Here is a 26,262-nt window from a genome sequence, read left to right as displayed (position 1 = left end):
TGACTTGGTTAAAACACTGTTATTCAGGCCTCACACTGCTGAAAAGAATTTCAGTGCAAAGGACATATTTTCATGGCATGGTAAGTTAAAAGCAAAATTATCGTTTCCCTTAGAAAATCACTGAACAGTTAGTACTAGTGTGGCTGTTATCCCCTTAGGGAGATTAACACACAGGAACAAATAAATAAATCACACATAGCTGTCAAGCAGACGTGGGAAAAATTATTCTTCCATACTGAAATTATTGGACCAAGTGACCTTGTTTTGACCTGGGGTTGGGCAGGAGCCAGTCCCAGTGGGACAAACATAAGGCTGTGCTTGAGGTGGCTTTGGGTTTTTGCTTATTTTCTTTTTGTTTGGCAGAGTTTTAGCAAAACAGAGAAAAAATCAAAACCACTCGAATAACTGATGTATTTATTTTCTTATATACACTTAAATATGGCACATCTGACAGTAGTTGTACAATAAACTCAAAATGATAATCAAAGCTGGACAGTAGATCAAATAACTCAGTGCTGACTCTATTAGAAGGCAAATCCTGTACACTGAATTTCTGAAGAAAATTTCACCCTAGAGTTGCGTTAGCTAAGGATTCAGAGGCTAAGATTATCTAGTCTCAATTTTTGAAAGACTGGCTGGTGACTGCGACTCTATTACCAGTACCAGCTTCATCTTCCATAGCATAACATTGAACTGGCTCTTTCTGCACTTTCTTCCACACAGACAGAAATTCATCAGTTGTTTTTACCTCTTACAGAACAATTATCAGTGTCTCAGAGGACTGACCTGCAGTTAGTGATAAATAAATAAATGCAGACTGGATTCATTCTTCTGCTGTTAATGTGGAAGATGTTCGTGTTTACTACTGTTTGAAAGTCAGTGACAGCTACGTTGCGAAGCAGTGGATTTTTGTGGAATTGAGGAAGTTCAGTCAAGGATTTTCTTTGCTTTGAGACCCATGAGAACCTCTCTTCTCCTTCGGACAACGACAATGCCTGGCACACGTTGGTTTTGCAGTGGGGCATGTTCTGGGTTGGGATGGACATTTGTCCTCACAGCTGTTTAACAAGGGAGAAAAAAGGAAAAAAGAGAGGAGCATTTTAATATGATAATTCTTCACTGTCACTTTCCCCAACTTTTTCATCATCCAACACATAGGAGACGTTTGAGAAAGTGCTGACACCCTACAAAAAGGGAGTAAAGACTTTGCTGCCTGGCAGTTGTTGTCTGCAGCAACGTCTTCTTGTTGTCCATTCATCCACAGTCAGCCTAAGTAATTCTTTCATTTCTTGCGTGAAGGAGTATTTTAAAAGCATATTTTCCATTTAAGTTTTGCCAAAGAAACCTCAAAACTAGTTACACAAAAAGATTTGGAAAACGCATGGAGTGTAATAGCCCCAAAACAATTTTCCTGGTTCTCAGAGGAATCAGACCTGATTGGATGGCTTTCTATGTGTACAAAATTTCATTAGCTCTAGCAAATCATTTGCTCTGAGGACAAATTTAATAGGGAATGAGCTGCATGGTGTGGGTGTTAATTTAGGGTACCTTTGTCCCTAGAAGTTCATGAAAAAGCATTTGGCTGTCACAAAGAACACAGGTTGGGTTCTGACTCGCTGGAAGTGCAAGATTCAGTGTCTCACAGTTAATCCCCTTTGTAACACAGTAATTTCAAGTGTAGCACTGTTTTAGCAGTCATTCCCCTAAGAATAGGGAAAAAAATAATAAATCTAGGTAGTTGAATAACATCCTTGTCCAGATTTCTCAAAACATTAAATGTTAATTAAATAAACCTTAGACTCTTCTATGACGTGAGTATTGTAAATACTATCTCTATTGTTATTATTATCTCCATAATTGCAGCAAGGTATTTTATCCTGGGTGGCACTCCTAGCTAATTCAGCACTTGCACCTCCAGCATCTATGCAAGCTAATTCAGATCTTGCAGTATAGGCACTGAATGACAAGGAGCGCTTACCTGCAGGTTTCAGCATGAAATATCTTGTGTTTCTGAGCACAGCTTTCCTGGCTCTCCCTACACAAATAGCAGCTGCAGTTCTCTTTACTTTGAAAGAAGTCTGTGGGACACTTCTGTCTACAGATGCATTCACAATTTTCTTCATCAAATTCCATATGTTGTCCACACATAGCCAGTTCAGCAAGAGGAGGGAGTCCTGCAATAGTTCAAAAAACTTTTAGTGTTAGGCTTTACAAGGCTAAATCCTGCTCTGTAAGACACTGGCTCTTTCATTGCAATCAGTAGGACTCACATGTGTACTCTTTGATTTATTCTAATCTTTATAATTTCTGCTGCAATTTACAGTGCAGAAATGGACTTCTCGAGTTTTTCAAGGGAGGAGTGAGCCGATTGTTTCACTAACTCTGATACTGTTATTTCTTGTGGGTTGAACCCTGCATAAAAGTACTTTATTTTGGGGCTGTATATCAGAAGTGCCAAATGTTAGGTTTTGGAACACACAAACCTTTACTGCACTGCAGGTTTTAAAAAGAAAAATCTTAGAAAGGATTTAGTGGATGCCCTAGTCAAAGTTGCATATGCACACAAACTAGCACCCTCACTGCTCAATGTATTTCACTATCCATACACTCTGGAAATTTTTACACAAATAATATTATGTCTAGCATGATGCAAGCCAGTCTAGCACTTCAATAAGCAACATATGTACACTTGTCAGTTAACGAAAGGAGAAAATACTTTTTTTTCAGAAACAAAATCCCAGCCAAGCGAACACTCCAATACCTCATCTATCTTCCCTCAAAATACACATCTGGAGAACAATATGAGGCTAATCCTAGAAAAAAAGGGGAACATATTTTCTGAAAGCCACATTAAAACACTGGCAGCACATCCCTGGTTAAAGGTCACGGCATATAATGTGTCACTGGAAAGGTAATTTCCTGTAATTTTACAATTAGCTATTGGATTTAACCTATGGAATGTGGAATGTAACCTGTATCCATGACCTCTGCAACCTGAGCTGTGCTCTTACTGACCAGAACAGGCCTGTACGTTACTTGAAAGAAACCATCATTATTTACTTAATGCTGAAAAACCAATATCCAAAAAATAAAAATAAAAACCAAGTCCTATTTGAAGAGAGGAAAGAATCTGCCCCAAATTCTTGGAAAACAAACCACTTCCTTGGGGTGATAAAGCTTGGCGGGTATGAGTGTTTCAGTCTCACTGTTTTAACATCAAAGACAGAGTTTAAGTTATTTTGTCCTAGCCACAGCCAAGCACAACGTGCTTCAGAGAGTTATATTTTATCTGAGGAAATATTGAGTTTATGTCAACAAAAGCTATAATTCAACAAGCCACAAATTCTAATCTCCAAGCTGACCTTACAAAAGGCCAAGAGTGAAGAGGACTTTGGCTATTCATAGTCCTTTGGACATACTCTGAAATATGGAGTACTAATCCTTTCTTGAGTGAAAAGACTAACATGAGTTTAACTACATAACTTGATGGTCAAATGATCTGATCCAGAATAAGAACAGATCCTACAGAAAAAGTTATGCAACCAATCTATTAGCCTTAGGACATTGCAAATAACAGAGTAGCTTAAGAAATTATTTAGTTTTACTTTAACTTGCTTGCTAGCTCGCTTTTATCATTGCCTTGCCTGGTTTTCTCTTTTGCTTGCTGAATGTGTCTTAAACCACAGAGTCAGGGCTTCCATATCCATCTGCTCTACTGCTGTCACAATTTTACTTCAACTGTTACAATTTCCTAAGAAAATCAGTTACTTTAAAAAAGAATTACATAGGGCTTGGGGAAGATTTAACTTTACTCTTAATGTTTACTGCTAGTAGGTGTCTTTATACTTACTCAGTTCCCCACAGAATATTTCCTGCAAATTTATTTGAGAGAGTAAAGTTTTCCATGAAAAGCAGAGGGAGAAAGGAAGTACTGGACACTTGTACTTACTTTCACAGATTTATAGAATCACAGAATCACAGAACGGTTTGGGTTGGAAGGGACCTTAAAGATCACCCAGTTCCAAGCCCCCTGCCACGGGCAGGGACACCTCCCACCAGACCAGGTTGCCCAAAGCCCCATCCAGCCTGGCCTTGAACACCTCCAGGGATGGGGCATCCACAGCTTCTCTGGGAAACTTGGGCCAGTGCCTCACCACACTCTAAGTGAAGATTTTCCTTCTAACATCTTATTTAAATCTCCCCTCTTTTAGTTTAAAGCCATTACATCTTGTCCTATCCCTGACAAAGAGTCCCTCCCCAGCTTTCCTGCAGGCCCCCTTGAGGCACTGGAAGGCCACTGTAAGGTCTCCCCGTAGCCTTCTCTTCTCCAGGCTGAACAACCCCAACTCCCTCTGCCTGTCTTCATTTTACCCTCTCCCATCGTCTTCCATAGATCTTAAAGGGCATACTTGCATACTCTTGAGTATATATAGCGTATCAGTTTAAAAGCCTCCCAAATACCTTATTAGACTACCTAAAAGATAGTCTAATACTTTCAAAGATTATAATCTTTTGCACTGACTACAGCTAATAGGAAGGACTGATTTTACCCATTTTATTTCTTATTCCTGATACATCTGCTCTCAAGAATTTCCCATAACGAAGATTCAACACCTTACCCAAGCAACATATTCCAGGGGATAATTTTTTCTACAGTTAAAAAGCTTTCCCTAATGTACATCATGCAATTTAAGGCAAATGCAAAATAAATTAAAAAATAAAAATAAAATAAAAAATCGAGGGTGCCGACTTCATTAACTCTTTTTAATACATTCCTGGTTCTTATTCAACTTGCTAATATAGATGGAGTAAAATGTCCACGGAAAAAACATGAGATGGGGATAAGCATATACGAGCGTTTATTTTCAGGTGGTTTTCTACACCATAAGCCAGGCCCATCTAAGGATATAGAATTAAAACTGTACCTCTCAAAACAGGAAATGGGACATAACCAAAATGAAACAGAAGCAGCTTGGACATAGTAAATAAATGTATCCATTGGTAATTTTATCTTTACCTTCCCGTCTGTTGTGATGCTGTACATCTACAACACATTCACATTTGTCACTATCCCAGATCCATCCATTATGGCAAAGTTTGTTGGCAAAGGGACAACTAGGAAAAGAAAAAAAAAGATGGAAATTAAAAATAATTAAAAATAACATCATGAGCAGCATCATAGTCGTTTGGCAAAATGAACCTATGCTTAAAGAGGTACAATGGACTGTTTTCAGGGTCAGAGGGACCAGCCTGACTTTTAGGTACTTGGATCTTGGAGGGGAGCTCACCAACTGGAAGAAGGCTGAAGTTCTCCAGTGTCTGCAAAGGAAGAGGATTCAGAGCAGCCAGCAGGCTGAGTGAGGGCTGGAAGTGGCTTTGCTGAAATGTCACCTATTCCCCAGCCCAGAAGTCTAGCTGAAGGGCACTTGCAGGGTCAAGCCTACATGCAGGGCTAGACAGAGACTTCTGAGCTAACTTTAAATGACTCTAGCTGTGTTTCCAGAGTGTTTGTTGAGTTAATGTAGTCGGTTTCCTTTGGGACTACAGCATGTTATGCCATACTTTGGAGTCAGATGTGAGATCACTTTTCTCCGGACACTGAGCCTGACAGATGCAAACCAGAACTGAATAAAAAAATTAAATCCATGGTTTGCATCAATTATGACCCAAGGTGGCATGAGGTACAGGAGAGTACTTTAGGTTGATCTCAGTACTCTCATGTGCCCTGGCTGAATAATGTGTGAGCAGAACTGCTCATGTCATGTTAAAAAATAAAATCTTTTGGGATAACAGAAAATGAAGGCACCGTTATAATAACCAAATCAGAACAAAGTAATTTTCATACTTTAGACCCCACAACATAGTAAGTCACTTGTAAATGAGGGAACTTACCCATCTTCTTCTGGGTACTGGACAGATCTTCGTATGATGGTGTACTGATGACGCTGGGTATTTGATAAACACTTACAGCCAGTGTGATTGGCAATTTTGATTGGCACAGGCTCTGGAACACTTGTCAAGGGAACCGAGATCTCAAAGAGCTAGGTAGGTGAAATAAAAGTTATTATTTTTTTTCAGTTTCCATTATGCAATTTCTATATTAAATCAAAACTTCTTAGCCTTTGCCACCATTTGCCTCACCACTGCTCCTTTCTAGCAATAGTTACCATAGGCATGAATGAGCAGGTGGGCACTGAGGGTTTTGAAGTGAAAAGGAAACAATGCCTATCACTGTAGAAACTTGCCAAAATGGTCATCCCAGAGTCATATAACCAGCTACTAAATACCCAAGATCAACCCAAACTCTTTGCAAATGTACTCAAATACCTCTTTTGAATTGCAAGGGCAAGATGGAAAAGATATAGACATTGGGAACTTTGTTCTCAATTATATCATCAGCTGAATCTCAGCCACTAATAGAAACATTTAGCTCTCCTAAGGTACTCACAGCTTGCATCTTAATGTCCCACACTTAAGCCCCACAGACTTCTTAGAGACAGAGGAAACGGGAGTAAATAAAAGACAGTTCAGTGCACTTTAGTTGGGTTCCTGGAGGGAATCATTCTGTGTTGATTGTAGTAGGAGCTTAAGGAACCAAGCAGCCTAACTTCAGTCATGCAAATTGTTTAAGGTGATCTCTGGGTAGCCTTGTAGAAGCTCTGGTTCTCTGGGCAGCTCTATGTCGGAGTCCTTGAAGTGACCCACACCCCCTCTGACCCAACAGGCCAGCTTTTTTCAAGTGGAAAGTAAGGCATAAAGTATTTCTCAGCATGCCAGGTTAGTGCTGCATCCAGATTCAGTGGCTGAGAAATAGTCCTAAGCCTGACTGTTTAGATATTTAAATGTAGGTGTCATAGTCTCTAACTTCAGGTGGCAGGAATATCTTTCAGTGGATATTTTATGCAAGGAAAAAAAAACATACTCTTACTTTTATGGGAGTAATTTCATAGATTTTAGAGAAGTCTGGGCTGCTGGTAGTGTGTCCAGGACTGGAATTAGCTGGGGGCTTTTGAGGGAATGGTTATTTTGAAGGGCACTAAAGGAATGTTACACTCTGCAGAATTGCAGCTTTTCAACAAACTTATGAACTGCTGCTCCAAAAACACATAAGTAAGTAAATACTTTTTAGCATGACCTAGCTCCCTGAGCTGATCAGATGTCTTTTGTGTATAGCCAACAGCTCATAAGTGCTTTCTCTGTCCGGTGTGGAATGAAAGCAATTAATGAACATTGACGCAAGAAGGACAGGTCCAGTGTGCCCAGACACAAAGGAATTGCATTACAAAAAAAACCTGAAAGAATATGGAAGTGAATCAGGCCTGCTGACCTTCAAATGCTTCCCCATAAGGACTTCAATTTTGTTCTTAAAACAACTGCCCTCAGTCTTTGTTCTGTCTTAAATAAAAACCTATTTGATAACTAGAATTTAATATATTAATACAAGTACAAAACGTTTTTTAAGTAGGCGTGCCCGAGATGAAGATTAATCTAGGAGGACCTGTTCATTTTGTAGGTATGGACACTGATGGTTTCAAACATATTGCTGACTGAAAGTACTGAAGTTGGAACTGTGCTCAGTTCCCGACTGGAGCAAGGTATCTCAGTACATAGACGCTAGAGGGAGTCTCCTGAAAGAAGCTCTCTGGATACTCTCTCTATGCTCACTTCTTGGCACCAGTCATTAAAATTCACATATTTGTTTCTTTTTGCACCTAAGCAATAACTGGCTGCTGGTTCAAATCTTTCTTTTCCGAAGTAACTTGTGATTTGGGACATTCAGATCCTGAAGCATTCATATTGAGAGCAGTTGTCATCTGCTGCTGCAAGTGTCTCCTTTTAAGGCTCACAAAACTGTACCTCAGTAACTATTAACCATCCTTGTGGAATTAATGGCAATTTTGAGAATGCAGCTCACAGACTCCTGGCCCCACACAACAAATTGTCCCAGATTTTTTCCTTTGGTGGAGGGCATTCCCACGAGCCAATGCTCTCAAGAGGTTCCAGCTCCAAGTAACAATACGTTAAAGAAGCATTAAACCCTGTAATGTCACATGAGCCTACAGTCACTTTCTCAGGACCTGATTTTCCATCTCTACGCATATATAAACATTTGTAATAATACCACATGAGTGTAAAATGTCATTGCACATGCCTGTGTTCACTCCACATAGATAAAAAAAAATCAATTCTTCTGTTTGTTATGACAGAGCAGACAGATCTTTCATAACAGGATTTCAGAAACCAAACATCCTCTTTCCCCTCCCTTCTTTGAGAGCCAGGGCAAAGGGAATGCATGTAAATAGGCTCATTTACCGTTTTCGACACGTAAGTTGTACTCGTGTTCATGCAGCTCAGGCTCTCCTCATTGCAGCAGCCTCCACATCTGAACACGTTCACACAGGGAGGCTTGAAGAATTTGTTGGTTGTCGTACCCAGCTCTTTGGCAACCTCCACACAGGTTTCCCTTGGCACACACTGAGTCTTTTGCCATTCCTCATCTATGACTGGAGAGAACACCATTTTTATGAGCAATCACGGCAAAGTAAACCTCTGATTAGTGAGGCAAAAACATTACATAAATGAAAATGAAGTGCTGGCAGGCCATCTGCACTTACTTGGATCAATTTAAGAACCAGAGAGAGGCGGAGTACAAAATTATCCCAGTAACTTACACCAGCTGCCCTGGCAAAGAGGTCGCTACATTTATCCGCCTTTGGTTTTCAACAGGGTTGACCAAAATCTCCGTTCATGTCCATGGGTTAAGTAGGGCCACATTGATCTCTGCTGGCGGAGGATCAGCTCCCCAGAGCCCATCTGGTCAGGCTGGCCCCAACCCTTTCTTCTCTCCTGCAGGGTCATCTCTGTGCTGCCACCCTAGCCTCTCGCCATGCATACCCCACTGTGGGCGCATAGAGCCTGGGCCTGACTGGAAAAGCACATTAATGATTAACAGATTCTGGTCAGAGGGTATTAGTACTCCCACTGGATGTCAGCCAGCGAGCTGTTTCCAAGCTGCTGAATGAAATCCAAGACAAACATTCTCACACCTAAATACCCTCTGGGGTTTTAAGTTGGAATAACAGGAATATGAATTCAAGCGTGTTTTATCTATTCAAAACAACGTGGCATCTTTCAAATACTCAATTGGTGTAGACTAGTAATTTATTTCAGACCTATCTGTCAAACTCTGACTGTGAGAAGGAATAATGCATTCACTGGCTGAAGCACGGAGAGAAAATAGAAACATTTACATAATACCATCTCAGGTCTTCTTAGAGGTGGCCCTGCTTTTTTTTTCTGCCTTTGCTTATCTGATTCATGTTATGGAATTACTCGAGAGTCATCAGTGCTTGTGCTTGAAGTCCTTAAAATTCTGAAAACGTTTTTCCTGTCTGCCCCCCTCCAGCAGGTTTATGAAAGATGAAAAGCAACTTCTATACTATTAAGAAAATTGCTCTCCCAGTGCAGTCCATCTCCCTGCTATCGTGCCAGCAGTATGTACATTTATAGGGAAGTTCTAAAAATATGTATTTTTTCTGGAAGACTTTTAATCTAATTGCTATACTATGTCTTCAGATAAGCCTTTATTTCACTCTCTCCTACCTGACTTTCCTTTTATTTATTTATTTTTCTTCAACTAACTGTGTATATTTAAATCAGTTTGTTTATTTCTGCAGAGTTCTTCACTATGGCTGATTCACTTTACCTTCCAGTCATTCAAAAATTACAAAAAATAACAGTTTAGGGTCTGGATTCTGATTTTACTTCCTGTAGCATAAATTAAAGGAAGAATCACTAAAATCAACAGAATTTTCTAGAGTAGTTGAGTCTATCAAAGCAGCAATCTAATCCTAAGCCTTAAAATAGAAAATAAAGTGTTTGCCAAACTTACTAAAGTACATGCATGTAATCACTTCAGATGTCACTTCAGTGAGGGTAAGCAGTGATGACCTTTCCAACTGCACATACCTTCCCTTTATTAATCACATTATTTATTTATTTATTTATTTATTTATTTTAAATAGAAGGGCTGCTGTAGGAAGGGCTGGTCAAAGAAGCGGGTGTCATGCTTTGTTGTGAAGCACTGTGGTCGCTGTGATGTCCCTGAGCAAGCACAGGGCATTTGCTCCAAAATCTGGCTCTGATGATACACACTCAATCTTGAAAGTGCTGCTGTTGTATGTGAACTGAGCTGCTCTGAGGAGGTTGTGGTGGGACAGGGTGAGGGGGACTTTCAGTGAGTTCATTGTTAAAGCTCTAGAAAGGAGGAACAAAGTCTTAAAATCGCCCCGTTGGAGTTTGGGGTGCAGTGGCAGATGGTCTAGCAGTGAAGCTGTGAATAGGCTTGACCCAGCCTTCTCGTCATAGCACTTTACTAAAACAAAACAGATGCTCTTGGCAAAAGGGACAGTGCTTACTGACTAGAAAGGGTGTGGGAAAGAAATACATGTTTATAGGCTCAGTTTTTTAAAAAGAGCTTTAATACCTTGCACATATTAAAATATTAGAACAAAGTCATTTCTGTTCTGGGATTATTCCACTTTGGATGGAAGAATGGAGAAGATGACCCAATAGGCTTTTTTTAACTTAAATTTCAGTGACTGGACTTTGATTGAGAAAGCTGACATACCTGTGTCTAAAGTTAGATATTTAAAGGGAAAGAAGGATGTGAACTAACAGCTGTGACAAGTGGTTATGAGAATATTACATCTGTACAACTATAGGTATCTGACTTTATTACCTGAAGAGTTACATTGTTCTGCCATTGAAAATGCCTATTGCAAAAAGCCTACATTGCCTCAGTACAATTTGACAACATCCTCTGTTGTTTCAGTGTATTGACAAAAGGAACATTTATTTTTTTCATAAATACAGAGGCTCACTCAATGAGCAACAGTGAATAGAGAAATACAGCATTTGACCCTGGGTACTACTTCTAATAACAGCTACAGGAACTCCTAATGTTTCTGTATAGGCTTGTAAAGGTGTGCAAACAAAATGTGTAACATTAATTAAAGTCCCCTTAGTTGTTCTTCCAATCTGTATTGGATGCTGGGGTTTGTTTTGTTTGGTTTGTGTATTTTTGTTGTTTGTTTGCTTTTGTTTTGTTGTCTCTACAAAATTTTTATGAGATGCTTAAAGCCATGCCTGTCACATAAAAACCCTTTTCAGACTGGCATTCATCTCTGCATTTCTGTTCCATGGTTCAGAGAACTAAATTGAGGCCTTTGCTCAGTCATAATTTAGTTGAAATGTAGAAGCAATAGATATGAAAGCGACAGCAATTGCGTGCAAATGTGGCTGTGGTTATTGTAAAAGCAGTGCTGGAACAGGATCAGCAATATCCGATTTCCCCAAAGGAAAGTGATATGGTCATGTCACTTCAGGGTAAAGACTGAACAAAAAAAGAATAGTTTGATCTATACTTGGTTAGCCTATAGTGTAGCTTTGCTGTAGGAAATCCATCTCCATGACTGAAGCATAGTACTTGATCTTTTATTTTACATCAGTGAACATATAATGGCCCTTGAGTCTCTCACCTACAGGGAACAGTATTCATTTTTGCTCCACGTGGGGAAACAGAATGTGATTCCCTTCACTCAGGTGCTGGCTGGCAGTTTCAAAGCCTACTTCTCTCTAGAGAGATTTCCTCAAATAGAGAGAGAAGATTAGGGCAATACCTCCTTCCTGCAGTTCCCACTCAGACACCGCTGATGATGTGCAGTGCCTTATATCAAAACACACCTAATAAAGAAAGGGATTTTGATGCCTGTAGTAAAGCTTGTTTGTTTTTGCCTGCAAGCAAATTCCAGGATCTGGCAAGATGCTGCTGGCAGGCCCCTCAGCCCATCATTCCAGCCCACTCTATGCATGTTTACTTCCCCTCTTTTTGTGGAGTGACAAATTCATACATAATACATCTTTCCCTAGAATGGTACACACAGTACAGTAAGCCTTATTTGCCCATAAAAGAAGGAGACATACTCAGACTGTTGCCTGACATTTTTTTGTATGGAGTCATTTTCCATGAATGCCCTGCTCTTTCCAGTCCAGGTGTATTCTAGGAAACCCCTGGCAATTAACCCATTACTGCATAAGAAACGATGGTCCTGAAGCTGCAACCAGACTCCAAACTTGCACCCACCTTTCAGTGTATCAGTGTCATAGAAAGCAGCAGCAAATCTGGTGGAGCGATGTGATGCAGAGCGGGAGTCTAAATTGGCCAGACTTTTGAGTTTTAGCCTGCATTTCCACAGCTTCCAGTCCTCAGAATGAGTGATTCGAAGCAGCTCTTCCAGGCTGGATGCTCTCCTGATCTGCTGCTCTGACCGCTCCAGTGCTGACAGAGATGTCCTCTGGAAGGAAAGGGGGAAATCAGAAAGCCAGTACATTTACAGCCTGTCCTAGATGCAGCACACACAGCACTTGCACCAGAGGCAGCATATTGCAGAGAACAGCTGAGAATACCTGGGAAAACAGGAGAACACAGGAATGTCCCTGTTTTTAATGGTGCCTGATGTCAGACCGATCCACAGGATTTGTGCCCTTATAAATTGGGAAGGTGAGATACCCCCTTCCTCATCCTTTCCATCACAGCCATCAGAGCTGATCGACCAATGCAGGCTGCACTCCCCATGTCCCTGCTCCCCAGGGAACCTGGCATGTCATGCCAGCACTGGGTCACCTCTGCAGACGACCTGAATGAGTTCAGCTGGCAAGGACAACCCAGGCACCTTTGCAGAGAGCCACCTTGGGTGGCAAAACTCTGGTGTCAATCAGGAGACATCACTGCAAGAGTAGGTGATATAGCCAGGAGATGCCCTAAATATGAGGGCCGACCCACACAGTGGGCAAGCACGACATTCAACGTGCTGCAAAGTGCAGAGTGCATCTGCCGTTTCCCACCATGATTTCCGTCTGGGTCATGCCCAAGTCAGCCAAGGCGGCCTCACATCAAGCCTCCATGCTGTGGCTGTGCAGCAGTGTTAGTGCAGTCATTGCATTTTCCACCTTCATGAGGTACATGACCGTTCTCCACTTCCATGGGAGAACACTCCCTACAAAGGCCTACACTGTTAGTTTAAAGTCACTATTCACTTAAAAATACCTTTTTAACAGAAACTTAACAGTGCACGGCACACCACAACAATACTGGTTTCTTTGGCTGCTGCTTTCTGACATCTGTGTGCCTTTACCAAGACACTGCATATTTATTTCCACTGACTCACCAGGTCTGCTAAAAACTACTGCCGCCAACCCAAGCAAAAGGTTATCTTTGTAAATGGCTGTGCTCTGCTGGGCTGGTGCTCAGCTGTGTTCTCTGGTAATGCAGTCGGCTGTGCTTTCTGACTGGCAGATAAAGGGCTGCACTGCCAGCTCTCATAAATAATGCACCACGTCCTAAAGGCAAGGCTGAAAGATGGGAGCTGGTGATTCGGCAGTCAGCAGCTTGCAGTCCCAGCCAGCAGCCAGCTAGTGTTCTGCATAAGCCTAGGGAAAGAGTGAGGGGAAGAGTCACCTATGAGAGAAAGATTTCTAGATGAGATCTGAAACCTAGGCATTGACCACATCTGTTGTTCGTTATTAAAACATCTGTGGCATTTATTTTGCAATGATACAGATGTTAGCTTGTACACACTGGCCAAGTTCATTTTTGCATAATTACCTTCCACTGACCTAAAATTCCCTAAGTAGTTAACCAGAATAAGTTATTTACTCTTCTTTTATGCCCATATGGAACACTGTATCGTGCTCTAGAAAGCTGCCATGCTTTATTATGATGAAAGAGATGGCTGCTTTTCATAGGTGTATCATTTCTCATACATTTCATCTGTGGTGAAAACTGGAAAGCCCATCTCAATACTTACGGACAAATAGGTCAAAAGGAATGTGAAAAATTAGCACCAGTAACTTAACTGCAAGACAGTTTTACAAACAAGCTGCCCAAAATTTTGCTGATCTAGGAAAGCTCAAATTCAGTTTGAGGTCAATATGTCAAGAGTTATTTTTTCAAAGAACCGCAGCTTATATTCACTCTCATACACATACTGTCTCCTTGACCCTGCAAAACATATGAGTACGGGACCAGGGGTGGTGTGGTAATGGGACCAAAGATGTTAAAAATGAAATGTATTAAGCATTAACCTTTTTTTTGTCTTAGAAAGAAAGAAAGAAAGAAAGAAAGAAAGAAAGAAAGAAAGAAAGAAAGAAAGAAAGAAAGAAAGAAAGAAAGAAAGAAAGAAAGAAAGAAAGAAAGAAAGAAAGAAAAAGAAAGAAAGAAAGAAAGAAAGAAAGAAAAAGAAAGAAAGGAAGGAAGGAAGATGTTCAAGCTAGATCAGCATCCAAGACCTTTAAACTAGAATGAAATTACAGAGAACCAGTAAAATTATATGATGCTATTCTGTAAATGAAAAGACACATCTCTGCATTTCTTGTAGAAGTCAATAGTTAGGACTTGCTTTTCCATTTCTTTCACTTAAATATCAAGTGTTATTATAGGAGAAAACTAATTTTAATCTTAAGGTCAAAAAATACACAAAAAGTATGCATGCCTCATGGTACAGAAAAGATCTCTGTGTTTATCTAAAGCAAAAATTTGTATTGCTTAAAGTATCTTTGTATTTTTAAAGCTATACAAATTCATTGATGTGGAAATTAACTGACTTTATGCCTGCAAAACTAATATTGTATAGAAAGAGGAAAAAGTTTTATTAATAGAATTCAATTTTGTACAAAAAAAAATGCATATCAAATGGATTTTGAATTGTGGTAATTACAAAAGTATATCTCTGATATTGATGCACTATAGTGGTATTGACGAAGCTTGCCTATGTATGCAGTTTGTTCCTTCTCTTCTTTTACTCTTTCTCTTATATTGGAAATTGGAGAAGTGCAGTCAAAGGAAACGGGAAGAGCAGTGCACATTACAGAATTCCCTTTACAGTCATTAGAAGTTAAACCTAGTTAACTACACCGTGATTATCCAAAACTCACACAGAGCCCTTGGAACTGAGTTATCACTTCTCTGTGCCAGGGCTATTCAACCCTGAAGTGAATCATCTGCCTTTATTGTCTTCATATTTCCTAACAGATACACAAACTCTTCATTTAATGGGATAGTCAGTTGCCTCCCAGCACAATGTCAGGATAATTATGTTCCTTCTTCTTATATTTGACTTCTTCCTGGAGGGAACAGATTTTTCAGCTGATTTTTTAACTTCTTCCCAGGAATCCAATACAAAATTTCCGGATGCCATTTCCCATATCAACGACAGCATTGAGATAAAGTGCTGTCTCTCCCTCTGAGCACTACTGACACTAGGCGTGATGGTAAGCAGAAGGTACTGACAGATATCTGGAGAGGGCTGAATCCCAAGTAATTGTAGATTTTTACACTGTGGACATCTATTTTTTCTGTGACCTAGTCACTCTCAGCTCCCTCTACAGCCAAAGCAGAGAAATAGACACTTGTAGACCATGACACATTTGAAATCATGTTGAAAATCTGCTAGCTGCCCAGTAAGTCAAGGCTCACCAGATCACAACAGTCATCTGTGTTGTGGATCTTTGGTTAAACGAATCCCACTGCAGCTTTCTGGGACATAAAACATTTGAAGACAAACATCTCATTTTCTTCTAGATGCTGAAACAGGAACAATGAATACTGCCTTACACATTTGTTTTGTCTTCATTGAGACTTTTACAATACACTCAATAAGATGTTCTTTTAAACACTTGCTAGAGCATGGACAGACTGTTCATAATCTAGAAAGAAGTCTCTCATCTTTATACAGTTTGACCATAGAGGTGGATATCCACAACTTAAAAGCATTCAAAACTAAAAGTTTATAGAAGGAAAAAAAAGAAAAAAAGAAAACACATGGAAGATGCAGCAGCCCCACCAGCAGGATTATGGCCTCAGCTGGGGCACTCTTGTTATGGCACAGCAGCACTGAATAGTGTGTGGTCACAAACTCTTTCTCAAGCATACATTTGTATTTAGTGTGTTTTGAAAAGGACAGCATCATCTGAAAACATAAAACCTTTTATGGTCTCAGGCAATATCACAGATGACATACCATATGACTGGTAATGCTACACAGATGTGGACACTTCTTTCATGTACAACAGTTTGAATTCAAGCCCTGTTTAGTTACAGACAAACATACTCTGGCCGACTGAGAAGCTCCGCTTGGACGAGTGCAGCTTTGCACAGAAAGATGAATAAATGTTTCAAAATGTGAAATTGGATAAAGGTGTTAGATTTGACGACATTCCAAACCTACACCTCATGTGATAATCAAAGACTTTTTTTCCTTCTCACAGTGATAGCAAGTGGACAGCTTGCAAAGAGGTCAAATCTCCACTGTTATTTTTGGGAGGTCCAGGTCCCCAGAACAAGCAAGAGGAACACCTTCTATCTACTTCTCCTAACTGCAGTCACCTTCATGTGCTATTTCAAACTTTTCAGAGACCCCTTCCTCCCTTTTTCAGCCTTTCTCTGATAATGAGAGCCCTTCCTTCCAGGTTCCTCCCCTTGTCATGGTGTCATGTGCACCACCTGTGCCCTCCTCAGTTCTTGTCTACCTGCAACATTCACCATTCTGCTTTCATCATCTTGTACTGCTTGGAACGCTGTACTTTTATGTTTATTTTTCCTTATTTCTCCACAGTCTCAAGCGATGGGTCAGGTGAGAGCCTAATGAAATCTAACTCAGGCTGAGTTGTTCAACCTCTTCATGTAGAGACATCCATTTTTTCTCCCTGCCATGCCCTCACTCCCTTTCTCTTAGGTCACCAAAGATTTGAGTGGTTTTCTGGGATGAGCTTTCACCACTGTGGTAGTTGGTTGTGATAGTTGCAATCTAGCTGTGGAACAGGAATTCACTGCACTTAGCATTGCTCACATAGTTGGCAAAATGATGATCTCTGGCCCCCAAAAGCTTAAAATTTCCACTAAGGTTTGAGAGAGAAAGAAAACAGAGGAGCTATTGAAAAAGGGCCAGGACAACATTCTTTACGTGATCCCAAAAAGAAAAAAATAAAAATAAAAATATATCTTTCGAACCATATCATTGGAAATCTCAAAATGTCACAAACTTTCACTACCCATAAATGTATACCCCATACTAAACCATGTACATAATGTTATTGGCTACAATAAATGTTTGCTTAGAACTCATCAATAACAAATAACAAAACAAAGTACAAGTAGTATAGTAGGTTTAAGTAGTTCATTCTTATCTCTTCATCTTGTTGCTACTTTTAATATCATTTTTCAAAGCATCACAATGAATTCCATGCCCAAAGATAAAAATCTGATTTGTACTCAAATCAATTTTTCTGTTTTTCATGACAGGAACCTCCCATATGTTCCAAAACTTTCTTCAGTTCAAAGAGGAATATCTATTTTCCTGCATTTGGACTATGAGCAATATCATTGACATCAGGAAATGATAACGTGGGTTAACATTGTGATTTTTGGATAATTACAACTTCTGTCCTTCCAAAAGAAACCATAATGGACTATCTATCTTCTTCCTAGCAATCTCAGATGCCAGAGAACTCTAAAAGTAGTTAGCATTGGAAAGAAAAAAGAGAAAGAGCAGCGGTACATTCAGGGGCCTTTCCCACCTTGGAAGATGGTTTAAATCAGACAGAGTTCATTACCCTGTTAACTTATAATAGTCAAACATTTGTCTTGTGTGTCAGATTGTACAGATGCAGAATTTCACAATTAGTCTGCACTGCTCAAACTGTGCCCCTTCTTGAGACTTAGTATTGTCAAGCTCCTATCAGATGTTGCCACTCAACAGCTTGCACCTTTTCTTCATGCTTGACAAGCTCCTAGGTTTCTTGCTTAAGGAAAAAGTATCCTACACATTTCAAACTGATGTCTGAGTGAGCCAGCAGAACACAATACATTTTTACATTTCACTCCTTCTAGTATGTCACAGACGATCTCTGCATTAGTGCTGTATTTGGCCCATTCAGGACCCTCTGGAGGTATTTTGAACAACAGAGAAAAGATGTGTAGAATGCAATGGTGAAAGAAAGGCCCACTGATGTCCTAAATTTACTCGAGGACCCATACCACAAACACATGCCTAGGTCCCCAAATTAATTCTTTTCAAGTTCAGTATTTTTATTTAAGAAAACAGATGCACAGTGAATAATATTTTGCATGTACGACAAGGCCAAAATAAAGGTTTACCAAAATCCATATATTACACGCACCGAGGAAAGTTCTACTTGCATTTCACTTTATACTCAGGCACACTCGCAGACTCAAGAAAGACATCACTAAAGCTTACACAGATGTCTAAACCACTTTCTTTTAGCCCCAGCCCCAGCAGTCCTTATCCACAGTGGGACATAAACCTCTTCTCAAAGCTATACATGTGTAACATCGCTTCTGAAAGAGAACATATTTTTTTTCCAATTTAGGGTCACAGATAATATTGTGGCAAGTGCTGCACAAATACCAATGGAAAGCTTCAACATTATCACTATGTCTGGAGCCAGGACAAATGATTAAGGAACCTCTCAATAACCTTGCACTGTTTTATGATCCATCTTCTCAGCAGTTAAACAATAAAAAGAAGGTAAGAACTTTACCTTGCCAAACAAAGCAGATTTTAGCTGCGTAACAAAGAGTTATGATTCTCTTAATGCCATTGTATTACAAACATTGCCAAGCAGGTTTAAACTAAGTTCAAACTAAATCTTTCAAAATTAACCAGTTTAGTGGGAGAGGTTTCATCACAAAGTAAGGGCACTTGGGCATCGACAAAGAGTGCTGGCAGCAAATGAGAACATTTTGAAGCTTTATGCGAGTGCCATGTGCTTGATGCAGCACTAGCAGCCACATGTAGCTCAAAAGAAGTCACAAAGACTTCATGCAACCAGATGATGCAACTGCACCAAGGCCTAAAGGAGCTGGGACTGGCTAAAGACAAGGACTGCCAGTTGCCTGGGTGGAGGACTTTACTTCATGCCCTGCCTCAAAGCCACGTTGTGGTTCATAGTGTAGTCTGTTAGCTGATCTGACCAAGGAATCTCTACACTGAAAGCGAAAGCGAGTTCTTGTGGAAAAGTCTTGCTCTCTCTTGGCAGGAAAACAGCCCAGCTCCTACACAAAGATGGTGCCTTAAGTCATCATTTGAGCATTTCCCTGATGAAATTGACAAGCTTCCATATAATCTCTGAAGTAAGAAGAACTCCTTTTGATGATTTGCATCATTTTTAGTAACTATTTCTAGCATTATTGTGGTTTCCAGGAGTATGGGCCTTGGGTATGAACACAAAATAAAGAGACCATCCCTAACCTGGTGACTACAACCGAAGTAGAAGAGAAAACAGAGGAAGGCATTCATCCAAAGAGATTACCAAGAAAACACAGAAAATAATGCTTAGAGTCATAGGCCCTGATTTTGAGATAGCAGGGGTCCAACCAGTGTCAAGTTTTATCATAACAAATATTGTCAATTTTACAGCATCTTGTATTCTTGGGTGTTGCATAACGGGCAATAAAATTGTGAAACTCTTCTGCAGCTTGAAAGCATCAGATTTGCAGGAGTAACTTACAGCCTTATCAAGAAGTAACTGCCTCAGCTTTTAAACGTCTAGCATGGGGAGTTCAACTTTACCATGTCTGACACATACTAGCTTGCATTAATTTTATCATCACCATTGTATTTCATTTCTGAGGAGAAAAAAAAAATGTTTTCAACAGCTCCTCTAAAATCAGAACTTTGATTCTCTGTCAGCTATGAACTTTTGATCTATGTAATACCATCCCTGACAGTATCCCCTCTGGGCTCATGATTATCTATGCATTATTAGTGCACAAAGAAGCTATTTTTAATTATAATGAATGTGACCTCATAGAGACAAAACAATGAGATATTTTGACTTCCTACTAATATTCTTCCCTAAAACAAATAGGATTCTTATGGAATTTCTCATTGACATTTAAAGGCTCTTCCGTCTTTATCAGAAACATGGATGAAGCTTCAGGGGCTTTCAGTACTTCATTCCACCTTCAGATGGAGACTGTTTAAACAAAAACTTAAATCTGTTCTAATACTCAGGAAAAAAATTCAAGCTCTCTCAGACTTATTGGGACACTCACCTGGGCTGTCATTCGAGTTACAGTATCAATAATCTGGAGCGACATGCAGCTTATGCTAAAGTCAAGTGTTGGTCCAGTGAGGCTGACTTCTAGCTTTCACTTTTTTGAAAGTTCTTTCTTCAGAGAAAATTGTGTTGAAAGACTACAACTATATTGTCTGAGTAGATTGCAAAAAACATACAACTGGACAGAATTTCTTTTTAAGAGGTTGGAAATGACCGAGTCTTTCCCCAAATACAAAATTACTAGGGACTGTGTTACAGTTGAAAAACCCTATCATATCAATGATAGCCAAAGAAGTTGCTGGGGGGGGGGGGGCGAGGAGCGGGCTTGAGGACTCCCGCAAGTACTGGGGCAACTTTTGTCTGCACAAAAGCCCTCTCAGCAAATTGAGGCCTTGATGTGACTGCTAATACTTTCAGCTTTTCAGATGTGTCCACTGCTACAGTATTTTCTGCAACTGCATCAGAGAGTGACCCCATATAACTCCCACAAGCAAAAATATGCATGTGTCAAAAATGCATCTTCTGGCTGCAGTGCCCAGACAGCTACTCCTGATTTGTCCAAGGAGCAGAAAATGGTCTTCTGAGTGGAAAGCCTGAAGGTCATCTCTCTACCCTCACCATTGCCTGCTTGCCCAGCTAGAGCTCAAAGTTTGGAAAGCAGGCAGAAGAACAAAAGTTTTGCTTCCCCCATCCAAAACCTAGGAGACACCTCTCTGCTGTCTGCCTCCAGAGTTAAAGAGTGTTTGTCTTGACCATACTTTCTCTCAGGAAAGGGTGACTGTGTGATCAATCCAGTCATCCCACAAGGTCTAGTGTGTCAATGCTGCTGAAAGAGAAACTGCATAGCACCCTGTCCTGTAAAGAAGAGCAGCAGCAAATGGCCAGAGCACAGAAAGAAAGTCTCACAGTTACATTATGTGTGGTTTTGGGAGGAACATAAAGTGGTAAAACTGATAGTTTCATCTGGTGTTTTATCAGGGAGCAGGGGACTGATGGAAACATTCATCTGAGAGAGTCATATTTCTCACTGATAAAGAAATGATGTTTGAGGGTCTCTTTTGATAAAAATTTGTCAGCACATCATTTGGCCAAGACCCAAAACTGGAGAAGCAACTTCTAGACTGCTCCAATGTTGCTGTTTAGCATGTTAATAAGTTCCCTCCAGACTCTTCTCCTCCAGGCTCTCGCCTCACTCCCAGTGAAAACAGGAGACTTAATTACCCATTTCCTAAGATTAGTAGTCAAGGTGGTGATAAACAGCTTATAATTTAGTTGAGGATGATATGCTTTCACAAGTAAATCATATTAGCTACCCTGTGTCTTCAGGAGAACAGCTGTTTTATATTTTGAATGGCCTTTTCAATTAGAATATATCTTTTGTGGTGCTACAGCAAACAAATCAGATTTGTTGCACTTTAGTAATGTGATTACATTATCAAAATCCTCAGACATGAGACATTTTGGTTATTCTACTCTGAACATTTGGTTTGAATGAAACTAAATACTCAAAGCAAAGCAGTGAAAACAGCAGAATGTTGCATGACTTGGAATTGAAACCATGAATCTCAGATTATTTCATTTCTTTTATGTGTCTAAACAATCAGAAACTGATAATGTATCAGAATATTTCTCACAACTATATATTTTTGTCCAGATAGATCTTTTTAATTAAAATTAATAATTATTATGAGTGTTTTTTTTTTTTTCTAGCCAGCAAATATTTTTAGAATCAACTACAACTCTCATCAAACAAATCTTCCTTCCCACAGCCAGGTCTTTTGGCTCTCATGGGAAACTCCCTCACAGCAGCTAAAGTATGCTTTTGAAGATAACAGCATTCACTATGCCTCGTCTTGTTGGCAGTGATGGAAAAACAAGATGGATAGATGGAAAAAAGAAATAGGTCTACTGTGGTGTGGAGTTTCTTCCTTTTCAAGCCTGGTTATCTACATTGAGACTTTGCCTTTAGGCCCCTCCTGCGGTAATCATGCAAAGTATATTTGCTTGGTCAGTGAAAGGACAGATAGGGATTGTCATAAATGCCCAGGGTGGTAACTGCCTGGTGTATCCCAAATGCTACTGATAGCTATGGGAATCCTACAGTATGTTTTCTCAAGCTCTACTTCTGTGCTTGATTGTATGCTCTGGCATAGCTGCAATGTGTTCAGGCAGACACAATGCTCACCACAGAGCACAGCTAGAGACATTACATAAGCTCTTACTTCGTCGTAAACAATGGTAGGTGCTTGTCTAACACTGTGACACAGTACACATGTCAAAAATAGCATATTGCAGATGTTTACAAAGAGCGTGTCCAGGCCGTAGTGACTTTCTTTTGATATTTGTCATTGGAAATCACTGGGGTTTGGACAGTGATTTTGGAATGTCTCAGTAATAGAGAATTGGACGAAATCAGATGACTATATATTCTTCTAATATTTGAAAATATTTTTAATGTGATGAAGGTTCTTTCAGTTAGTGCTTTCACTGGTTTCTGGTTTTGCCCCAAGACACTTCAACAAATGTTTTGGAAGTATGACTAGCCAATTGTACGGCCGGATTTCCAAATGTCACTTCACAAAGCAGAGCCACTGCCAGTACTGAGTGAACTTATGTTACCCCAATCACATGCACACATTTTCCTGGAATTGTAATTTTTCTTAAGTAATATTTCCCTAGCAGTTCAGGAAAGTATCCTAACATGGTTTCTGAGTCACATTGCTAATTAAAGTGAAAAGTTTTGCCTGTTTGTATGGCACATTCTCGTGTGCAATATGACATATGATACAGCAACATGATGCAACTTTCTTGTAATTTAACACGACTCAGATATGATTCCTTTCCCAACTGCATGCAAATAGTGACTGCACTGTAGTGACAATGAGCTCTCAAAAACTAACTCAGCATGCTTCTGGTCTAAAAAAGGTGGTTCTGGCAAAGCCATCCTGACCTGATAATAAGCAGAGTAATCACCCCTTTCCAAACCCCTGCAGTGCCCACACTGGATCACCAAACCCTATGTGTTCAAACGTGTGTCCCAGTTTTTCTAAGTGCCATTCTGCCAAAACAGTAAGAACCCTAGGTGGCGTTCTGCCACTGGCTGGATGGTCATACCGTTTAGGTCAGATCTGGGGTAAAAAGAAAACAAATACGCAGATGTCCTTCAAAAAGTTAATTTTTCTTAATGTCAGCAAACTAAAATACCATGCTGAATAGTTCTACTGTTCATTGATACAGAAGCCCAAATATAGGTGTTTCACAGAAACATTCAAGAAAAGAATGAATTCTGCTTGGTCTTCCCATGGGCAAATGGGGTCTCTGCAGCTGTCATGGGGGCACATAGAGTTTTGTCCCCATTCCCCATGTCTCACCAAGAATTATGAAGATTTGTATAACGTACTGGGGAAGCAGGGAGCAGGTGGAGGGTTTTATAAGGGACCAGCACATAGTGGGATTTATAAGGGTTTCCTTAGGAAAAGTATCATATCAGGTTTACCTCCTTGCAGCAAAATAACTCTGGTCACTCTTTATCCCAGCAGTGCCATCAGTTTGGGACTACATCTTAAAGTCAAGCCCAGAAATAGTAATGGCTGGTTTTGTAACTGGACTTACTTGCCCTATGAGCAAGGCCTAAAAGAAACACCGACCCCAATCATTTTTATCAGTGATAATGACAAAAAGTACTGTACAAGATTCTTAATGAATAAGAATAAAGGAGTTATCACCTACAACAACAGTACCTTAGTTATTTTTCCCAGGCAGGCAGACAGGAGATAAGACACCAGCAAACCTTACTGAGATCTGAGTAGGGACAGTAGTAACCAGAACAAAACTTGCAGCCACACCAGCAGAGATCTTACAAGCCAGATTTTGCACCATTTTTTCCCCTTTTCAAGCAGGTTATTCCTCTCCTAGCCCTGCTTGCCTCCTGCGGGAGCTGCATCAATACCACCACATCAGTGGCTAGAAACAAGGCAAATCCCTGTGGGGGAGAAAGCACAAGCCACAGGAAACCGCCCTCAGACAAGCAACACTCGCTGAGCCTGAGCTGATTGCTTGCCCTGATTGCTCTGTGATCATGAATTAACAGAAGGTTCTCCACAGCCCTCTGAACCTGCCTTCCTGCCTCCCCTGGACTTTACAGAGCTCCAGATGTGAGCCATGACTGATGTCAAAGTTTAATTAGTGCTGTCTTCATTTCAAACCGCTGAATAATGGAATGAATTTCTCAAATGCTGCATCTGATTAATCTAAACAGCCTGGTGCATTTTTCAGCACTCTATACACAGACGTTACAATCCCAGCTGAGATGGACTGGACTGGAACAGCAGCTGGGAGGGATTCTTCTCATGAGTGAGAGCTGCTCTAGATAAAGCAGCAGTGTGCTTGTAATTTTCTTTCCCAACTGATAAGAGCCAAGGATGGATGCCGCGTGGCATGGCAATATACGGTGTTGTTGTCTTATCCTTCACTGTAGCTTCTTAAGTCAGTAGCAGATAAGTCAGAACAAATTGGCTTTCCTCACAACCTCCCTGATAGCTTCCCAGTCCTGAAGGAAAAGCACAGGCAAACATTTCTGCAGGAATGCTGCAAGTACATTTTCACGTTTTTGGCTCATCATGCCTATCAGAGATTGTAATCACAGAGAATCAAGAGCAGCAGTGACAATAAGAAAACACTTATGAAAACCACAATTTCATAATCAGTATTTCAAAGAGTTTGTTAACTTTGAAAGGAAGCTGGAAGTAAGGATGAAAAGTCTAGTTTAAAGAGAGAAAGTGTTTCCAACAATCTTCATTGAGTCTTTTCTAGCTGCTGAGCAGCTGACTGTACTTCCAGGAGTTGCCTCTGAGGAAGAGAATCCATGAGACAGAAGAACTGTTAGAATATATCCTTTCTAGAAACAAAGCAACATTTGCAAGCTGTTACTAGAGTGCTGCATAGATCTGACTATCTGAAAAACAGCGTCAGTGATAATCAGAGACAAAAGCTTACTCCCTGCTCCGCTAAGACTTGCTCAGGTTTCTTTGCAGAGCTCTGTTTTGGTTGCACAGACAGACTGCAGCTGGCTCCAGGAAGGAAGAGATGCAGAGCTTCCTGATTCCTTCAGCTCCCTGTGTGATGGCTCTCCAGTACCTCCATGTCGGCCCGAGGGCAAGGCATCTCCCCTAAGGTGCTCCAGGGATCATGGGGAAGTGCTGTTTTGCTCTCGCCCTCAGCAGAGCAGGGCAGTGGACAAGGACCACACACCAGCAACTGGCTTCTGCCTCTGTCCAGCTCGCAGTGGCAATATGAGATTGTTGAATCTAAGACCCATCAGAACAAAAATGGCTACTTAAGCCTGTATCAATATTTGGTGCGGAGTTAAAAAAGGTTATTAGCTGTGGAAAAGGTGTGCATGTAGCAGAGAGCAGCTGGCTCCAGGGCTGAGCTTATCTACCCCCTCTGTCTTCTGACCAGATTTTGAGTTTGATGATACTCCCCGGGCCTATTGGCAGTGGGACTCTCTCTAATGAACCAAAGGAGAGAAGGGACACAGGGAGAAGACCTCTGCAAAAAGAGAAAGCTCTGAGTTTGTCGTAACTTGGGCATTACTTTCTCTTGCCTTTCCCATAATAAATAACATAAGGGGCAGAACAGGGCAGGGAGCATTGAGACTCACCCCCTCAGCGGTCGGGACTCTGTGGCCTCATTAGAGAGACAGTTTTAGTGCTGGAAGACAGAAGTAGGTCCGACAGACCATTGGGGTTTTTCCTGGCAAAAGTCACCTCGGCTCTGATGAATATAAGACACACCTCTTTGTATCTAATTTTAAAAATTCTGGAAAAAAAGTAGCATATGTCTGTCATTGCTGTATGGGAGAGGAAAAAGGTGTTTGGGGGGGAGAAACAGGAAAAGCGACAGTTAAGTTTGTGGCGCTTTAGCTGAGGGGTTTAATATGTAAGAGACTGGCAGAACAACACTTCAACGAGGCATTTTTAAGCACTTCATGATGAAAAAAATTAATGCTTAGACATCAGAAAACCCATGTGGAAACGTAATTGTTCACTAAGGATTTAGTATGTCAGACTGGCAACCTGAATCAAATAACTGGAGTGTGAAATAGAGGGATTACTGCCAATG

The 26,262-nt window shown here is 40.5% G+C and overlaps 1 protein-coding gene across 1 annotated transcript in view; it reads right to left on the bottom strand.

Moving 5' to 3' along the window:
• Positions 1-399: 399 nt before the first annotated feature.
• VEGFD (vascular endothelial growth factor D) overlaps positions 400-26,262 on the bottom strand; it is a 30,059-nt gene continuing 4,196 nt past the window's right edge. The window contains exons 2-7 of the mRNA XM_013183845.3: positions 12,146-12,356; positions 8,314-8,504; positions 5,893-6,041; positions 5,018-5,115; positions 1,979-2,174; positions 400-1,058 (exon numbers count right to left, since the gene is read on the bottom strand). Of these exons, the coding sequence (XP_013039299.3) occupies positions 932-1,058; positions 1,979-2,174; positions 5,018-5,115; positions 5,893-6,041; positions 8,314-8,504; positions 12,146-12,356 (972 nt within the window). The 3' untranslated portion in view covers positions 400-931. The remainder of the gene's footprint in view (positions 1,059-1,978; positions 2,175-5,017; positions 5,116-5,892; positions 6,042-8,313; positions 8,505-12,145; positions 12,357-26,262) is intronic.

Source organism: Anser cygnoides, chromosome 1 (assembly GCF_040182565.1).
Source record: "Anser cygnoides isolate HZ-2024a breed goose chromosome 1, Taihu_goose_T2T_genome, whole genome shotgun sequence".
Taxonomy (NCBI): Eukaryota; Metazoa; Chordata; class Aves; order Anseriformes; family Anatidae; genus Anser; species Anser cygnoides.
Note: the sequence above shows the minus strand (reverse complement) of the source record. Positions and strands in the feature narration are given on the sequence as shown.